The sequence below is a fragment of the Perognathus longimembris genome, chromosome 25, assembly GCF_023159225.1.
Source record: "Perognathus longimembris pacificus isolate PPM17 chromosome 25, ASM2315922v1, whole genome shotgun sequence".
Lineage (NCBI taxonomy): Eukaryota > Metazoa > Chordata > Mammalia > Rodentia > Heteromyidae > Perognathus > Perognathus longimembris.
Window position 1 is genome coordinate 5,536,494 of NC_063185.1, and position 15,497 is coordinate 5,551,990.

The window sequence follows — 15,497 nt, forward strand, 5'->3', positions numbered from 1 at the left end:
TGCCCCACCCCCAACATAACTACCTGGTTGTCTCCTCTCACTCCCACCAGGTGAAGGGCCCAGCTGGGACCACAGGGCACTGTGGACGCCCTGCACAGAGCGAACCCATGCTCAGTCCCTCAGGGACGGCACCGGCAGGGTCCCCTCTGCCTCTTCCTCCCACACCCTGTGGCTTCTTCTCCCTGGTTTTCTTTCTCTGACCCAAAATGGGTCACCTGCCAAGTCCAACAGATAAAGAGCGGCAAGTCATAGAACTTTCTAGTTGATACAAGAAGCCCCAATGACTACAATTCCCCCAATAAGGAGGGTTATCACCAAAGAAGTCTGGAGAGTCCCACTGCCGCCTCCTCCAGGGAGGACTCAGGTTTTGCTGGGGAGCTTGGGTGGCAGCACCTCCTAGCAGCCAGAGGAGGGCGCCGCCAGCCACCCAAGACCCACCTTGAAGCTGGCTTTATATAAAATGCCTTCATCATCTCCCCCTCCCGCCTCTTAGGCACCCACAGTCCCAGCTTTTTTAGCCCTGGCCCCATTGCCCTCTCTTTGTAGAAGGAAGAGAGTAGTGACAGATTTCACATAGGTACTCATCCCATCTTGTAGCTCAGGATTACTTTCCCATGTTGTTAAATCTTCAACTGAGAAAGGCGTCTAGTGACAAGACCTCTGCATGGCTCTGTGTCTGCCCGGGCTGTCATGCCAGGCCTCTGCGGCCTCCTGGGGGACCGGCTACTTCACAAGTGCCTGGGCAGAAGACTGTCCTGAATTCGGCCTTTCAAAGCAGTGACCCATCCAGCAGGAAGATTTTGTTTCTGAAAGCACTTTTCCCTGCAAGAGGCTGGATGCCTGTCTCCCTAAGAAAGAGGAATGCTAAGATTAAAGAGATGGCTGGGCTCCCCCTGTAAGGGAAGGTGGACATCTCTTGCAACTGGTGTGGAGGTGACAAAGCCTTGAACTGGGTGCTCAGTTGAGTGCTCATTCTTGCTCTCACCAACAACCAAGAATGCCAACTGTGTGGAAAACGAGCCTCCCTCATCATCTAGCCTGAGGACCCAGCACCATGGCGACTGTCAGAGGCCTGAGGACCACTGCGCTGCCTAAGGAGTGGTGGGGGTGACTGTCTCATGGGTCCCTAGACACAGGTGGCAGGAATGACAGAACTGTCTCCAAGCGCCTGCGGGGAGGGATGGGAGACCCCCCCCACCCTGAAGTCTTTCTCATCCATCCTCTGTGTTGATTACCCGCCCCCCCCCCCCACACACACACAGGCTACTGCTAGGACCAGGGGAAGCCTGTTAAACCATGTGTGAGGTTTGGTCTGTGATTCGATTCATTTTATCGGTTCACAGAAAGGAACGAGAATCGAACAGTTTGAGGAAGATAGCCTTTGGTGGTAGAAACGGGGCTAGTCATGACCATCACTTGTCTAATTAGGCTATCCCTGCCCACTCCCAGGATCAAGGCTCCAGAACTTTCCTGGTACAGTGCTGCTCCACTCTATGTCCTGATGTGCACTCCAAATCTTCAGTTTGGATTTGGTTTGGATTCTTACTTCCAGTTATTAGGAAATTTCCTTTGAGAAAAGAAGACATATTCTTCTCCTGCTATCTTCCTAAATAACCCACACAGTACCCTTGGGGCCTTGAGCACACATGTGATCCTTGGCACATGGCTGCTTTACTAGAACATTCTCAAGTGGATTGTTGACCGCTAGGTGGTTCACCTGACCAGAACCTGAGAACCTCATTCCATTACAGGACGATGCTGACAGTCTGAAGACCAGCCATCATGAATCTCCCAGAGGGAAGGAAGGACCACAGCCCCCCACCCTGCCCACCCAGGGCTCTGCACACAGTAGGCTCTGGCCCTCATGCCAGCCTCAGAGAGCCTTCCTTACACGTGCAGCTTCTCTATTCTTCACTCCCAGCTTCTGAGTTGCCTCAGAATCAACAGACTTATGTTTGAGGGGTCACATCACCTTCTCTTTCAGTTCTAGAGCAGTGCCTGGAAAGATCTGAGCCAAATAAACCCTGTACCCATCTCTGTTGTCATCTCACTTAGAATTCACAGAGGAGCTGGAATTGGCTCTTACGTTTCCAAATAAAAGCACCGCAAACATCCTTGGGTTGCTTCTGAGTCCAATACCTCTGCCTGGTTGCTACAAGGCCCTGGCCATCCTCTTTCTGGTCTCTGTTGAGAGCCCTGCAGATGTCATACTGGCCTGGCGAGAACCCTGCTCTACCCAGGTAAGTTGGAGAACAGAAGGTGGAGGCCTCCCCCGCTTTCTCCTAGCTGCTGAAGTCGGCAGGGGAGATGCTATGGCTGGAAAGAGAAAACCCTGAAGACCCTGTCCAGAGCCTGAGCAGTGGCTCATGGCGATGAAATGCTTCAGAGTCAGTGACTGAACTTGGAGGGAGTGGGACTTCTCTGATCCCGAAAATAATGCATAACGCCCTCCTTGTCCGCATGCTGGTTTTCTGGAGTGATGTCAGGGTTCTGGATCCTATTTCCTATTAACCTGGGAGGTTATGGCTGCCCAGGTGTTCTGGGACGTCTGTTCATGATGAGCCTTTGAATCCCATGCCTGCAGCAGCCCTTCCATTCCGCCACAGAGCTCTTCCTATGCGAGACGAGTGTGGCCTCAACCTTGAGCACGAGGCAGCCCCCACCGTACAGTCAGAACTAGCATGCCACCCCTGCTCTAAATCCATTCAGAAATTCCCTTCAAAACAAAACAAAGAAGGTGCCAGAAGAAGGTGCCTTGGCTTCTCCACTGTGCTGTCTCCATCCACTACCAAACTGCTCCTGAGTCTGGGCCACATTGCTGAAGCTCTATGCAAAGCAATGTAAACCAATGCACTGTAAATCAAGGGGTCTCCTCATTTAGAGGGTATCTCTCTCTGTACCTCTCCTACACAGCCCCAAACTCAGCGGGGTCCCCTGGATGTCCGAGGCACCCTGCACTCCATTGCCCAGTCAGTCACCGCTCCTGTGGAGAGCACCTGCTATGTGTAGGTGACAGCATTAGGAGATTCAGTAGTTATTCCCTGCTGGTGTGCTAGAATGGCTGGGTTGACAGGAGAGATGGGCCCTGTGTCCCTAGAATGGGCCCTGACAGGCACTGTGGGTGCTGGGGCCAAGGGGCCCCTGGTATCTAGTTCGTCCACAAATGGACTCCAAGTCACTGCTGTAGTACATTCTGAGACATGTGTCTTAGGTCTGCCATGTCCTGCCATGTGCTGGTCCCCACTGCCCAGTTCGATTGGAAGTGACATTGCTAGGGTCTTCTGTATGCTCAGGGAGGATGAGAAGCAGCAGACACTGTTAACCCAGTGTGAAGAAACTGAGGATCTGGCATATCTGTGCCCCTGCTGAGGACTTGGGTCTTCAGCCCTTCCTGGTAATCCAAGAGAATCAGGGTTCATTGACACTGCTCCCGTTTAGCAGCCCAGGGATGTCACTAGCCACAGTGGTCAAGGCCATTCATAGAGGCAACAGCGAAGACACCTACATAAGGAGTTGCTGATTTCCCTGGAGAAGGTGCGCTGGTGGCTCCATGAGCTCCAGTTCTCCAGAACACATTGTGGCCTTTCACTCAGCCGTGAACATGTGTGTTGAGCCGCTGCCAGTGGCTCATGCCTATATTCCTAGCTACTCAGGAGGCTGAGATCTGAATATACACAGTTCAAAGCCAGCCCAAACAGAAAAGTTTGTGAGATTCTTATTTCCAATTAGCCCTCAAAAAGTTGGTATGGGAGGTGTGGCTCAAGTAGTAGACACCAGCCATTGAACAAAGCACAAATGTTGGCATCTGTGTCCTGGAGCTGGAGCTTGACTTGGCCATATGCTTTCCTGAGGAAACATGACAGCCATGTCCCCACTATACTCAGTCAACAGTGGGTCCTTCCCTGCCCAGAAGGTATAAAGGACCCCAAAGAACATTTGCTTATCTCCCATACTTATCAGAAATGGAGAATTAAAAAAAATCTGTTAAAAGTAAAATAACAGTCATGGTGTGTCAACGTGTGTAACATTAGTTTATGGAAGTATTCCTTCCAAGCCGAAAATCATGAGCAGTTGGCTTTGTTCTCTCGCTTTGTTGCCCTGTCAGATGCTGGTTTTGGAGAAAGCAAATGAATCCCTCTGTCTCCTTCTGCTCTTGGTCTGTGATGGCGCTGCCATGAGCAAATAGGGGTAAACAGCAAAATGTAAAATGAGCAAACAGCAGGTGGTATGAGTAAAATGAGCAAACAGCAGGTGGTATCAAAGGCTTTAGGAATACAGTTCTGACCTTGATGGTCATTAAGATTCAATCACCAGCCAGACCAGCTCATGTCTGTAATCTTAGCCACTCAGGAGGCTGAGATCTGAGGATCACAATTCAAGGCCAGCCCGGGCAGAAAAGTCCCCATGAGACTCTTATCTCTAATTAATCACTCAAAAACCGGAAGTGGTGCTGTGGCTCAAGTGGTAGAGCGCTAACCTTCATAACAGAGAGGCTCAGGGACAGCTTCCAGGCCCTGAGTTCAAGCCCCACAACCCATAACAACAAAAGGACTAATTACCACCCTACAAAACCAATCATCCAAATCCTGTGGGAGGGAAAACTTCCTAAGCCATTATGCTTAAGAATGGCCACTTGATGGCAGCAGACATCAACCAAATCCAGGCAAGGGTCTGGTAGATTTCAACGTTGGCCTAGATGAGGAACCAATCCACCAAGGCCAGGCCCTTGGCACCTCCCTCCCTATTTCCCCAGACTTTTTACATGGGGGTGTCATTTTGCTTCTCTGTGGGGGATAGAAACTCAGGCTAGGGAGACCTTCATCTTGGAGCCTGGGCTGCCTGTAGGATTTCAGGGTCCCTGTTTCCTCATTGGTAAAATGGCCACACCAGCCATCCACAGCTTTCATAAGAATCAAGTGCAAAACTGGTTTTGCAAACTATATTGTGCAGAACAGGGGAGTTGGACCTTCTGGTTTTGGTTTTCACCTGCTTTCCTCTCTGTGAGCCTGGGCTATAATTATCTTTTTTTTCAGGAGGTGCTGTTCTGTTTTCTGGGCTTGGTCTCTGAATGTAAAATACAACTGCTTGGCTCCTAGGGCTTTGGGCCTCTGATCCTTTGATAAACTGTTGATTAAAGCACTTCACAATATTGACCCCCAAAGTCTGCTCTGTCAAGCTAAAGTCAGGGGTTTTCTGAAGAGAAGTCTGGACTGTGGGCACCAGAGAGCCAGAAACCCATCCACAGAAATGCTGTGTCCCATCTCAGGCTGAGCATGGAGAGGGTCCCACTGGGCTCAGTACTCCAGCCACAAGTTCAAGTTCAACCCTATCACTTACTGAGCCCAGAGCTCCTGGCACTCGCTGAGTGCGTACTAGTGATGCATTGGCTAAACCATCTGCTCAGGTGGCTTCAAAGGTGTGCAGAAAATAAATGAAGCTTAGCTTTACTTTTTTTCCTACCTAAATTTAGAGGTTTTGTTTCCAAGCCTCCTTTCTACTAGTTGGCAGAAAAGGTGATTTTTATTTCTAGTTTGCCATTTCAGGGTAAAGTTTAGACATTGCAAGAGAAGTGTTCAGTGCAAGATCTCCTCCTCCTCTTTCCCCTCAAAGTGACTTTAGATTCTGGGGAGTGAGATGTGAGGAGACATCAGGACCTGAGGAGATGTTTCATTCTCCCCTGCTGTTCTTCCCAGCCAGCTCTGGGGCACGGCTGCCCTCTATGCTGGCTCCAATGAGGGCGGCTCCATTCCCACCTGGTCCCTGGCTGCCTGGTCTAGTCTTGGTTGACCTGAGGCCTTGTTGCCCCATGGATAAACCTGGTCTTCTCTGGGACTTCCAAAGGGCTGTGTGTGCGTCTCCCTACCCCATACCTGGGGCTAGGTGGTGAGAGGCATTCTCTTTTCAGATTGTCACATTTGAAGGCATCTTAGGATGTGCGGTTAAGATGCACTCTATTCCCTATTTCTCATCCCTCCCTGGGAGTTTAGCCACCTGCCACCCATGGGCTCTGTAGGACCCCCAACACGGGCTGTTCTTCCTTCCTTCTCTCTTGACTTTCCTTTCATAGTCCCCATGACTGAGACTAGAGCTTTATCTTTGGAGATTCAAATGCCAAGGATTAGTATCGCCATCAATAGATGCAGTAGAAGAATTGGACAGAATCCAATACTAGTTTGTGACAGTAATTCTCAGCAAACTGAGACCAGCTTCCCCAGCCCAGCAGAGAGGACATTCACAGAAAGCACAGTCTGCATCATAATAGTGAGAGACTGGATGTTTCCCACTAAGAGAGGAGTTCTACAGGCGTCTCTGCCTCTGCTGCTTCTATTTGGCCTGGTACTAGAGGATCTAGCCAAATCAATTAAGCAAGAAAATGAAAAGACACTCCAATTGGAAAAAGGAAAGCAAACATCTTCTGTTTGCAGATGATGTGATCTTGTAGGTAGAAAATCCTAAGAAATGTGTTTCAATGAAACAATTGAATAATTAAAAAAAAAAAACCCTTTGGGATTCTTTTTGTGTTTCTTCCGAGGCTGTTTTGCAGGCATTGGTGTGGAATGAGTGAAGGGAGCAGGTCCATGAACCATGACAGAGTAAGGAGAGGAGTTGTGGGGTTGAAATTGTGTCACAGTCAAGGGAGGAACAGAGGGATGACCCACGGGCTAGCAGCAGGGGTCACCTGGCCTGCAGGCTCCTGGGGATGATTCCTGCATGCTATGCATTCGGAGCTTCATGTCTCTTGTGCAAGGGATCATTATCTATAATAATAAATAGCTCATAGGGTTGTTGTGAGACAGTCTATGAAGCATGATTAACGGTGCTGGGTATTTAGGGAACACTTCAGCGATCTAACTATTTTCTCTCTTTTCTCTAAGATAGCTTATTGGTAAATCTCAGTCCTCTGACACAGGGAGGGGGGAGTCTCGATTGCTCACAAGCACACGTGACTCCTGTGACAGTACTTTTTTTGTTTCTCAGAAGACCAAAGGGAAACAACCAAGTTTGCTGGTAGTTAATCTGTGGCAATGGATTGCCGCCTACCACTGCTCTCTGGCTCTGGCTCTTCTGGTGAGATTGCATTCTCTGAACCCACCATCAACCACCTGTGTCTGCCCTGTTATGACCATGGGGACCTCAGCACCACGGAGGAGGCCCTTCCTGAAACTGCAGGCCACAAACTGCCTTGGATAGCATGATGCAGCCAGCCCTGGGGTTGTCACTCAGAGAACCCAGGTGGAACCCTCCCCCACCTGCCTGCAGCCTCCATCCCTCCAGGAAATTACCCCTGGCCCCAGATAAAGAGCAGGGGAAAAAAGCATTTTTTAAAAAAATGCAGTAATACAATCCCTTATCACCATTCTGAAACCCAAACAGCTCAAACACCTTGGGGATGCTTTGACTCATTTGACTTCAAACCTTGACTGTCTCTCATGAAAACACATTTCTGCAGAACATGGAATTACGGTCCCGCTGTGGGTGTTATGTAATACGTGGTGCATGAGTTTTGTATTCATTTGCAAAAAGGTTAAAAAGCTTTGAATCCTGAGCCCTATTTGGCCCCTGGTTTCTTTTTTTTTTTTCAATTTTTTATTATCAAACTGATGTACAGAGAGGTTACAGTTTCATACGTTAGGCAATGGATACATATCTTGTACTGTTTGTTACCCTGTCCCTCATACCCCCCTCCCTCCTCCCCCTTTCCCTCCCCCCCCCCAGGTGTTCAATTCACTTACACCAAACAGTTTTGCAAGTACTGCTTTTGTAGTTGTTTGTCTTTTTTTACCCTGTGTCTCTCAAATTTGGTATTCCCTTTCAATTTCCTACTTCCAATACCAGTATACACGGTTTCCAATATACTCAGATAACATTACAGAGATAGTGTAGGTACAACCACAGGAAGGTGATACAAGAACATCATCAATAATAGAAGCTACAGATACACATAGGACGTTGAAAGTAGTTACAACTGTGATATAACAATCATTTCCATAACATGGAGTTCATTTCACTTAGCATCATCTTATGTGTTCATAAGGGTATAGCTATTGGGCCTTGTGATGCTCTGCTATGACTTGCCTAAACCTGTACTAATTATTCCCAATAAGGGAGACCATAGAGTCCATGTTTCTTTGGGTCTGGCTCACTTCACTTAGTATAATTTTTTCCAAGTTCTTCCATTTCCTTACAAATAGGACAATGTCATTCTTTCTGATAAGAGGCATAAAATTCCATTGTGTATATGTACCACATTTTCCCGATCCATTCGTCTACTGAGGGACATCTGGGTTGGTTCCAGATTCTCACTATGACAAATTGCGTTGTGATGAACATTGTTGTGCTGGTGGCATTTGTTTGTGGTCTTTTGGATAGATACCCAAAAGTGGGGCTGCTGGGTCATAGGGGAGTTCTATGTTTAGCCTTCTGAGGAATCTCCATACTGCTTGCCAGAGTGGCTGAACCAGTTTACATTCCCACCAACAATGAAGTAGGGTTCCCTTTTGGCCACATCCCCTCCAACAATTGTTATTGTTAGTTTTCTTGATATATGACATTCTTACTGGGGTGAGATGGAATCTCAATGTTGTTTTGATTTGCATTTCTTTTATGTTGGCCCCTGGTTTCTGGACATGATCCTGAGTATTGGTGTGGTGGTGAACCAGCTTTACCTTCAGGCTATGGTTAGAAGAAGCAACCTACAAATTCCCTACCAACACAATAGAATGGAATGGAAAAAAGGGAAGGTCTGGAAGCAGAGCCTGACTGGAGGTGACCCTTTGTTTTAATTCTTTACCAGTGGAGGGATCTTGAGGGAAGTCACCTAGCCTACCTAGGAAGCACTGGTTAGCATATCCATAAGGCCAACATAATATTCACTTCCTATCATTCCTAGGGCATTAAATGAAGGACTACCTGTTTAATATATAGAGTCAGTGCTTAAGCATTAAGTGCTTAATGTCGGTAGATAATAAGGTTTCATTTGCTAGAGCTTGTTCACAGAATGAGTTGTGTGTCACACAGTGGGGGTCAGGGGAGCATTGTCTTCTGTGTTCAGTGCCACTGAGGCAAGGCCCCAAGGGTCCCCCCCCCACTCCGAGTCTCCTGCATGAAGAGGGAGAAGAGAGCCCTAATGACCCTGCGTGCTCAGAATGTTAAGTCCCCAGGAAGGAAAACGACAGGAGATTCTGGAATCTGCTTGTGAGAGTGGAAATGTGAATCCTCCTTCCCCAGCCCCTCCACAGCTACCAAGAATGGGGAAGCAGAAGGGGTCAGTGGGTAGGAATACTGTTGCTAGGGTGACCCTCTGAATCCCTGCCTCCCCTCAAAAGAAAAAAAAAAAGGTTTGGTGGCCTTCACACAAAGGGTGAAGCCAGAGGGATCCTTCTGAACGCCCTTCATTGGGAACACCCATGTGTCTCTCTTCCGTCAATGTCTCCAGAACGAACTGAAAACTTGTCTCTTCCCATCCCAACTGGAGATTTTGAAAGAAACACTTTATCCCAGTTACAACAGGAAGACTCAGTGGTAGGACACCCTCCTAACAAGCCTTGGGCATGGAATTCAAACCCCAATACCATCACCCCCAAAATATCCCTTTAGGATTGCATCACCATGGTCTCCTAATTTTTGCACCCAGATAATAAGACAATTCTCTGACTTAGTCCCCTGAACCCCCTTGGCTAAAACTCCTTCTCTGTCACCCCTGTGCAGCGTGGGTCTGGCTACAAGAAGAGGGCAGACCGGTGCCCATCTCATTGCTGAAAGAGCCGCACAACTTCATCCACTGGACCACTTCGATGATCCGCACACCTCGCCTTTGGCTGAAGACTGCAGGACTGGCCACATCTGAACACTGGTGAGTACAATTGACAGGCGAAGCCCTTTGAAGGTCTCTGTCTCTGGGGCCTCTGAGGTTTCTAAGTCTAGCCAGGGATGGGATGGACTACCAGGGAGGGGAAGCAATGCTCGTCTCGGCATCTCCAAAGTAGGTTTTACTACAAACGATGTTATCCTTTAAAAGTCTCTTATTTCTGGGGCTGGGGATGGAGCTCGCTGGTAGAGCACTTGTCTAGTATGTGCAAGGCCCTGGATTCCATCCCCAGCTCTGCAAAAATGAACAAAGTAAGAAAAACTAGGTCTCTGAAGTCCTTCTCATGCCTCTAAGCCACGAATGGTGAGGTGAGGGCCCTGACCCTGCCTCCATCTGTCCATCACAGGGCTGGGAAGGCCAAAGAGGAAGTTGGCAGCTTGCCTCCTCCCAGGTGACCAGGTGATGAACACCCTAGCCCCAGCCTGCCATGAGGTGTTGGAGAGGCACCTGCCATATGCTCTGAGTCCTGTTTCTTTTCCAGATGTACACACTAGTATCTAGATCCCATTTAGTATCTCCATCACATCACCTCCTTTCATCCAGGTAGTCTGTGATCACTGAGCATCCACCCCATGCCATGTCAATGTGGGTACTTGGAACACATCACTGAACCACACAGGCGTCGGCCCTGGTTGCTTACTCTCTGAGAGCAAAGAGATGGGAGGGAGGGCACACAGTAAGCACTGTGGAACAGAGGTCAGGATGGGGACCCACAGTGGAGACACCAGCCACAGAGTGTAGCTCAAGGACTCCTTCGGGAGCTTATCCCCTTTTCCCCTGCTCCCCACCCAGGCCTATGCTGACATATTATAGGTGTTCACTTAAGAGCTTGCTGGTGATTGGACAGGGCTGATCCCAGAGCTTGCTGATGATTGGACAGGGTTGAACCCAGGGTTTCTCGGCTTTGGGCTCTGATGCAAAGGGCCTGCTTATTGCCAGTTCAGCATTTAGCTCTGGGCCCTTGCCTATGGTGTCCACATTGCTGAGAAGTTTCTGAGGTCTTGGATTTGCCAAAGAGCTGCCCTTTCTGGCCTCAGGTCCACCACGAACACCCCAAGAAATCCACAGATTTGGAGCTCTTTGGTAGTGCCCAGTGCCTCCTCTCACGACCAGCCGCAGACTTTGCCCAAGTCAGCCCTTCCTGACTGTGCCCACTGCCCAGCCAAAGACAAGAGCCTCTAGTTAGCTCAGGGGCAAGAGTCTTTATTTTTTAATCATGGAGCCTTTGATCCATTTTGCCCCTTAACAAAGTTTCTAGATGCCTTTATTCTGCTCAGCAAGGAATAAATAAGGACCGGATTATATTCTCCTCCCTCCCCCCGCCCCACATATATTTATTCCAAAGTAAAGACATAACATTTCAAACAAATTTCCACAATAGATTTTGATTGAGAAGAGTTTGTTCATGTCTTTTTGTATTGTTTTGTTTTTAAATTACAACAACTCAAAGAGAAGGCTTTTAAAATTCAATAAATAGAATAAATAGCATCTCATCTCCACATTTTGCCTCTCATCCCTCTCTTTGCTTTCTGGAAGGTTTCCAGGAGAGTCCTCAGAAACGTCATGGTGTTACCTGCCATGGTCTGGTTGCATGGCTGTTCACAGGAAAAAGACTATAGAGATAAAAGTTGACATAAGTTGGCAAAAGCCTTATGGGAGCAAGTAGCCCAGGGACCGATCACCCTGCCCAGAGCCTGGGGGCTCCAGGCTTGAGACCTGCAGTAAATCAACAGGAGGCCTGGGCTGACAGGCACTTGATAGACTCTAAATGGCTTACAAAAGCTGACTTTGGAGTAGGATTTCCTACATACACATATAGGCACCTACCAGGTGGCCCTAAGACTCTCCCTGTACCCAATTTGAGTCTACCTTTTCCAGGACTCCTTGAGGGCTAAAATGTATCGTTATTCTTTTGACTTGTCCTTCCAAGGTCATTCATAACACAGTGACTTGGGAGTCACATAAACCCAAGTTCAACCTCTACATTGCCACTTTTTACATATATAGCATCAGGTAAATGCATGGACTTCCCTGAGCTTCCATTTCCTCCTCCTTTCCACAGTGAGGGGGAGAATATCACCATGATCCCTAAGGCAGACATTCCATGGAACCTCATCTCTGAAGTACTTAGAAACATGAGTTGCCCATGGTAGAGATAGCATGCCACATGCTGGGATTTCTGCCTTCTGTGCTTCCCTGCAAGTGCTGATGACAGAGACTCAGGGAGCTGCCCAACCTCCAACCCAGAGAGCCACAGCACATAGACTTTGGGGCAGGTGGCAATGTCCAGTCTGATGTGGGAGCATTTCCTTTAAAAAAAAAAAAACCCAGCCAATCAAAAAAAAATCTCCTTTAATTTACAGACCAACATATCCATCTCATTAGCAAATTGAATTCTCTAGGATAATTGAGTATTGCGTGGGCCAGAGTCCTGATTTTCTTGATTATACCTTCTAATTACAATCAGGGTAGATTCTTCCATTCTCCAATAAGCAGAGAGAAAAACGTGGCTACATCTGGGTCAGCATTTTTTTTCAACTACAGGGAGCAGACATATCTGGTGGATTCTATTTTGATTCTATTGTTTAGCAGTCACATCAAACCCTCACCATCACATATAAACACATATAAACTCACTGGACACTTGTTGTACTTCAGAACTTCAACTGCTCTTTTCACTCGGTAGAAAATCAGTTTCCTGCCTGTGTTCTGGGTGACGTTGATTATCTGGGACAGCCCCTCATGGAAGCAGGGTGTGGTACAGTTGTCCTGGAAAATAATAAAGGTTTATTTAAAAACGAAACACTCTCAGGAAAGCTTTAAGAAGGGATCACGGGTGAGAATGATTTTTTTTTTCCTTTGGCCCTAAATGACCCACACTTGCACTGTTTTTGGTAGGAACTTTGCCAATCTAGGAAATGAGCTTCGGGATTTCAAGGTGAGGTCAGTTTTCCTCTCTGGAGATTTCCAATGTGTCCTATCCAGGTAACATGGCTCCTGAAAGCCCTGGCAAATTAGCATTGCATATCTCTTTCCCAATGATGCCCCCATTCCCAATCTAGAAGCCATGAGCTTGAAAGTACAGAGAAAAGTAGAGGTTCTTGGCACCATCCCACTAGGGGGCGCGCTTTGGATGTGGCAAGTATTCCAGTGGGGCTGTAGTGGACAGGGGGTGGGGCCAGGCCAAGCCAGGCTGTCCATGTTGAATCCCAACCTCACCTCTTCTCATCTAACTGAAGATAGGATGGCACCTGACTTCTACTGGGCTGTGTGAAGCTCTGGCTGAGAGTCAGATTGCAAGGTCCCTGCCCCTCTTGTCCCTGCCAGAGTGGAGGGTTTCTCTCACAGAATCCCTTCATTCCCCATCACCAACAGTCTCAGGCACTCTGTCCTCTCAGAGTGGAACCATGCAGTAGCCATAAAGAAAAAAATCACCTTAAGGACAGCGATGGGGAATAAGGGGAGAACAGAGGAAAAAAGGAAGGAAGGTAGGAAGGCAAGAAGGAAGGAGGGAAGGAAGGAAGCAAGATATAGTACCTATATGGTTTATGCCACATCAAAGATAGAATTATCTTATTTATATTGCTTCATAACCCTGTAGTTTTGCTACATTATATCACTTACTATATTATTTAGATGGTATTTATTATATTAGTTCTAGTTTGATTTCATTGTGTACATGACCATCCATCATAAAAGATGCTCAATTTTTTTAAGATACTAAAAAGCGTTCATAGTGCTCAAGGGTTATAACGTTAGCTTCCCAGAAATGTCTATATAGTATGAAACTTCAAGAGCCTGGTTTTAAAAGGGAATTCTTTAACAATTGCAATTTAGTAACAATTCCTAATTTAAAATACCAAACGAAGCCATTTATTCTTATTTTTGTTATTATTATTTTACATACTTACAGAAGGGATGGGCAGGCACAAACAACTGGTCCCCTGCAAAAGACAAATCTCAGTGTGAACATTCCAGATGTGAACACTAAGATCAGTTAGGGACAGCTCCCCCCGGGGGCATCCACATTCACTCACATGGCTGTTGCAGCTGCATCCAGATGCTGGATCTTTCTAAAGGTAGAGAGATGACAACCTGCTGTGAGTGGCACATTTTTATTTTCCCTCTAAGAACTATTTCCCTGCAGCCCCAGAGCCTACCTGCAGTTTCTTGAGCAGGAAGTTGACATCTAAGATTCCTGTCCAGGACGAGCATGCTTGGCCCTGCGCAGAGCAGAGGGAGAGCAGGGTAGAGGTCAGGATCACAGCCAGGAGCATCTTGACAGGAGATTGGAACCAGTCCTGAAGAATCCTTCCCCTCTCGTTGTATTTAAAGCTCCTTTCAAGCGGTGGGGCAGTCGGGGGGGGGGATGGGGGGGAACTCCAATATCAAACTGATACCCAGGCCCACTTTTTCTCTGTAAGTTGGGGCCACTTGATAATGAAATTTTTAAACACACACACACACACACACACACACACACACACACACACACACACACACACACTGAGTCACTTGACCAAGATTGCATTGTGCCAGGAAATAGCATTCCTCAGAAGAGATGCTTTTCAAAAAGTTGAGCTCTGAAATGCTGAAGGAAAATTAAAGATTAGAAAGAAAAAAAAAACACACCACATTTTTAAAAACTAAAGGCAGGGATTCTGGTTGTGAAAGTTAGCACACTTTTCTATGAAAGCGCAGGTCTGTGTTTTCCCTATCTACGTGATTTGGAAATGCTGAGTGAATAATTAGGCCTGGGTACTGTAATGAATGGGGGGAGGGGACAGAAGACTGATGGGAGCAAGACAGAGCGGGGAGGGCAAGTGACAAGACAGGATAACATTTCCTACCTGGTGGGGTTTTCCTTTAGTGATTGCAGTCTCAGCTTTTAGGGAAGAAATCTTCATAATTGTCTCTCGTGCCCAGGAACAAATTCTCCACCTCGGTTTAGTATAAGTACCAGAAGGCCTCACAGGTGTTTATTAGATATAATGTCCACAAAGGTTCCTTTGCATCTCTAGAGACCTTACAGAGGTAGCATCACTCAACATGAGGTGGAGATTCAGTGCTTAAAATATACCTAACATTTACTGAGCACTTACTACATTCCAGTTACTCTTCTGTGCACTGTATATAAACTAAGTTAAGCAATGCCACCAAGTGAAATCGGTACACAATAGGCACCTACATTTTCTAACTCAAAACAACACAATCTATCTCTTAGCTTATGGGCACATTGGTATGACTGTCTGTTACTATAAGTCAGAAAGTAGTCTTATTGAGGACCTCTATGTATGATCAGATCTATTGTCAGTGTTTTATAGATGGGGAAACTGAGGCATAGAAAAGCAAATAATTTCCCCAAATTTGCACAACCAAGAAGCCACGGAGTCTGTATTTAAGCCCAGAAGTCTGGTTCTTGAGTATAACTATTAAACTGTGTTGCCTCGCTCCTATTCATCTGTAAAAATAGACACCATATGTCATTATGAGCTACAATGCCCCTACATCAGACATTAGAAATTAGACATTATTCTTCTGTGTGTGTTTCATATTTCCTACCCACATTCTCTATGTCTTTCCTCTCCATATTCTTCTTACCCTCTAATAATTACTTTTCTACTCTCCT

General features: G+C 47.0%; 1 protein-coding gene across 1 annotated transcript; it reads right to left on the reverse strand.

Annotated features, from left to right (window-relative positions):
* Window positions 1-11,358: 11,358 nt before the first annotated feature.
* On the reverse strand, window positions 11,359-14,145 carry Il9 (interleukin 9). Its single transcript, XM_048333872.1, has 5 exons — window positions 14,029-14,145; window positions 13,906-13,941; window positions 13,780-13,812; window positions 12,506-12,637; window positions 11,359-11,481 (listed from the first exon to the last, which is right to left on the reverse strand). Exons 1-5 carry the CDS (start codon window positions 14,143-14,145, stop codon window positions 11,359-11,361), a joined length of 441 nt encoding a protein of 146 aa, XP_048189829.1.
* Window positions 14,146-15,497: the final 1,352 nt, after the last annotated feature.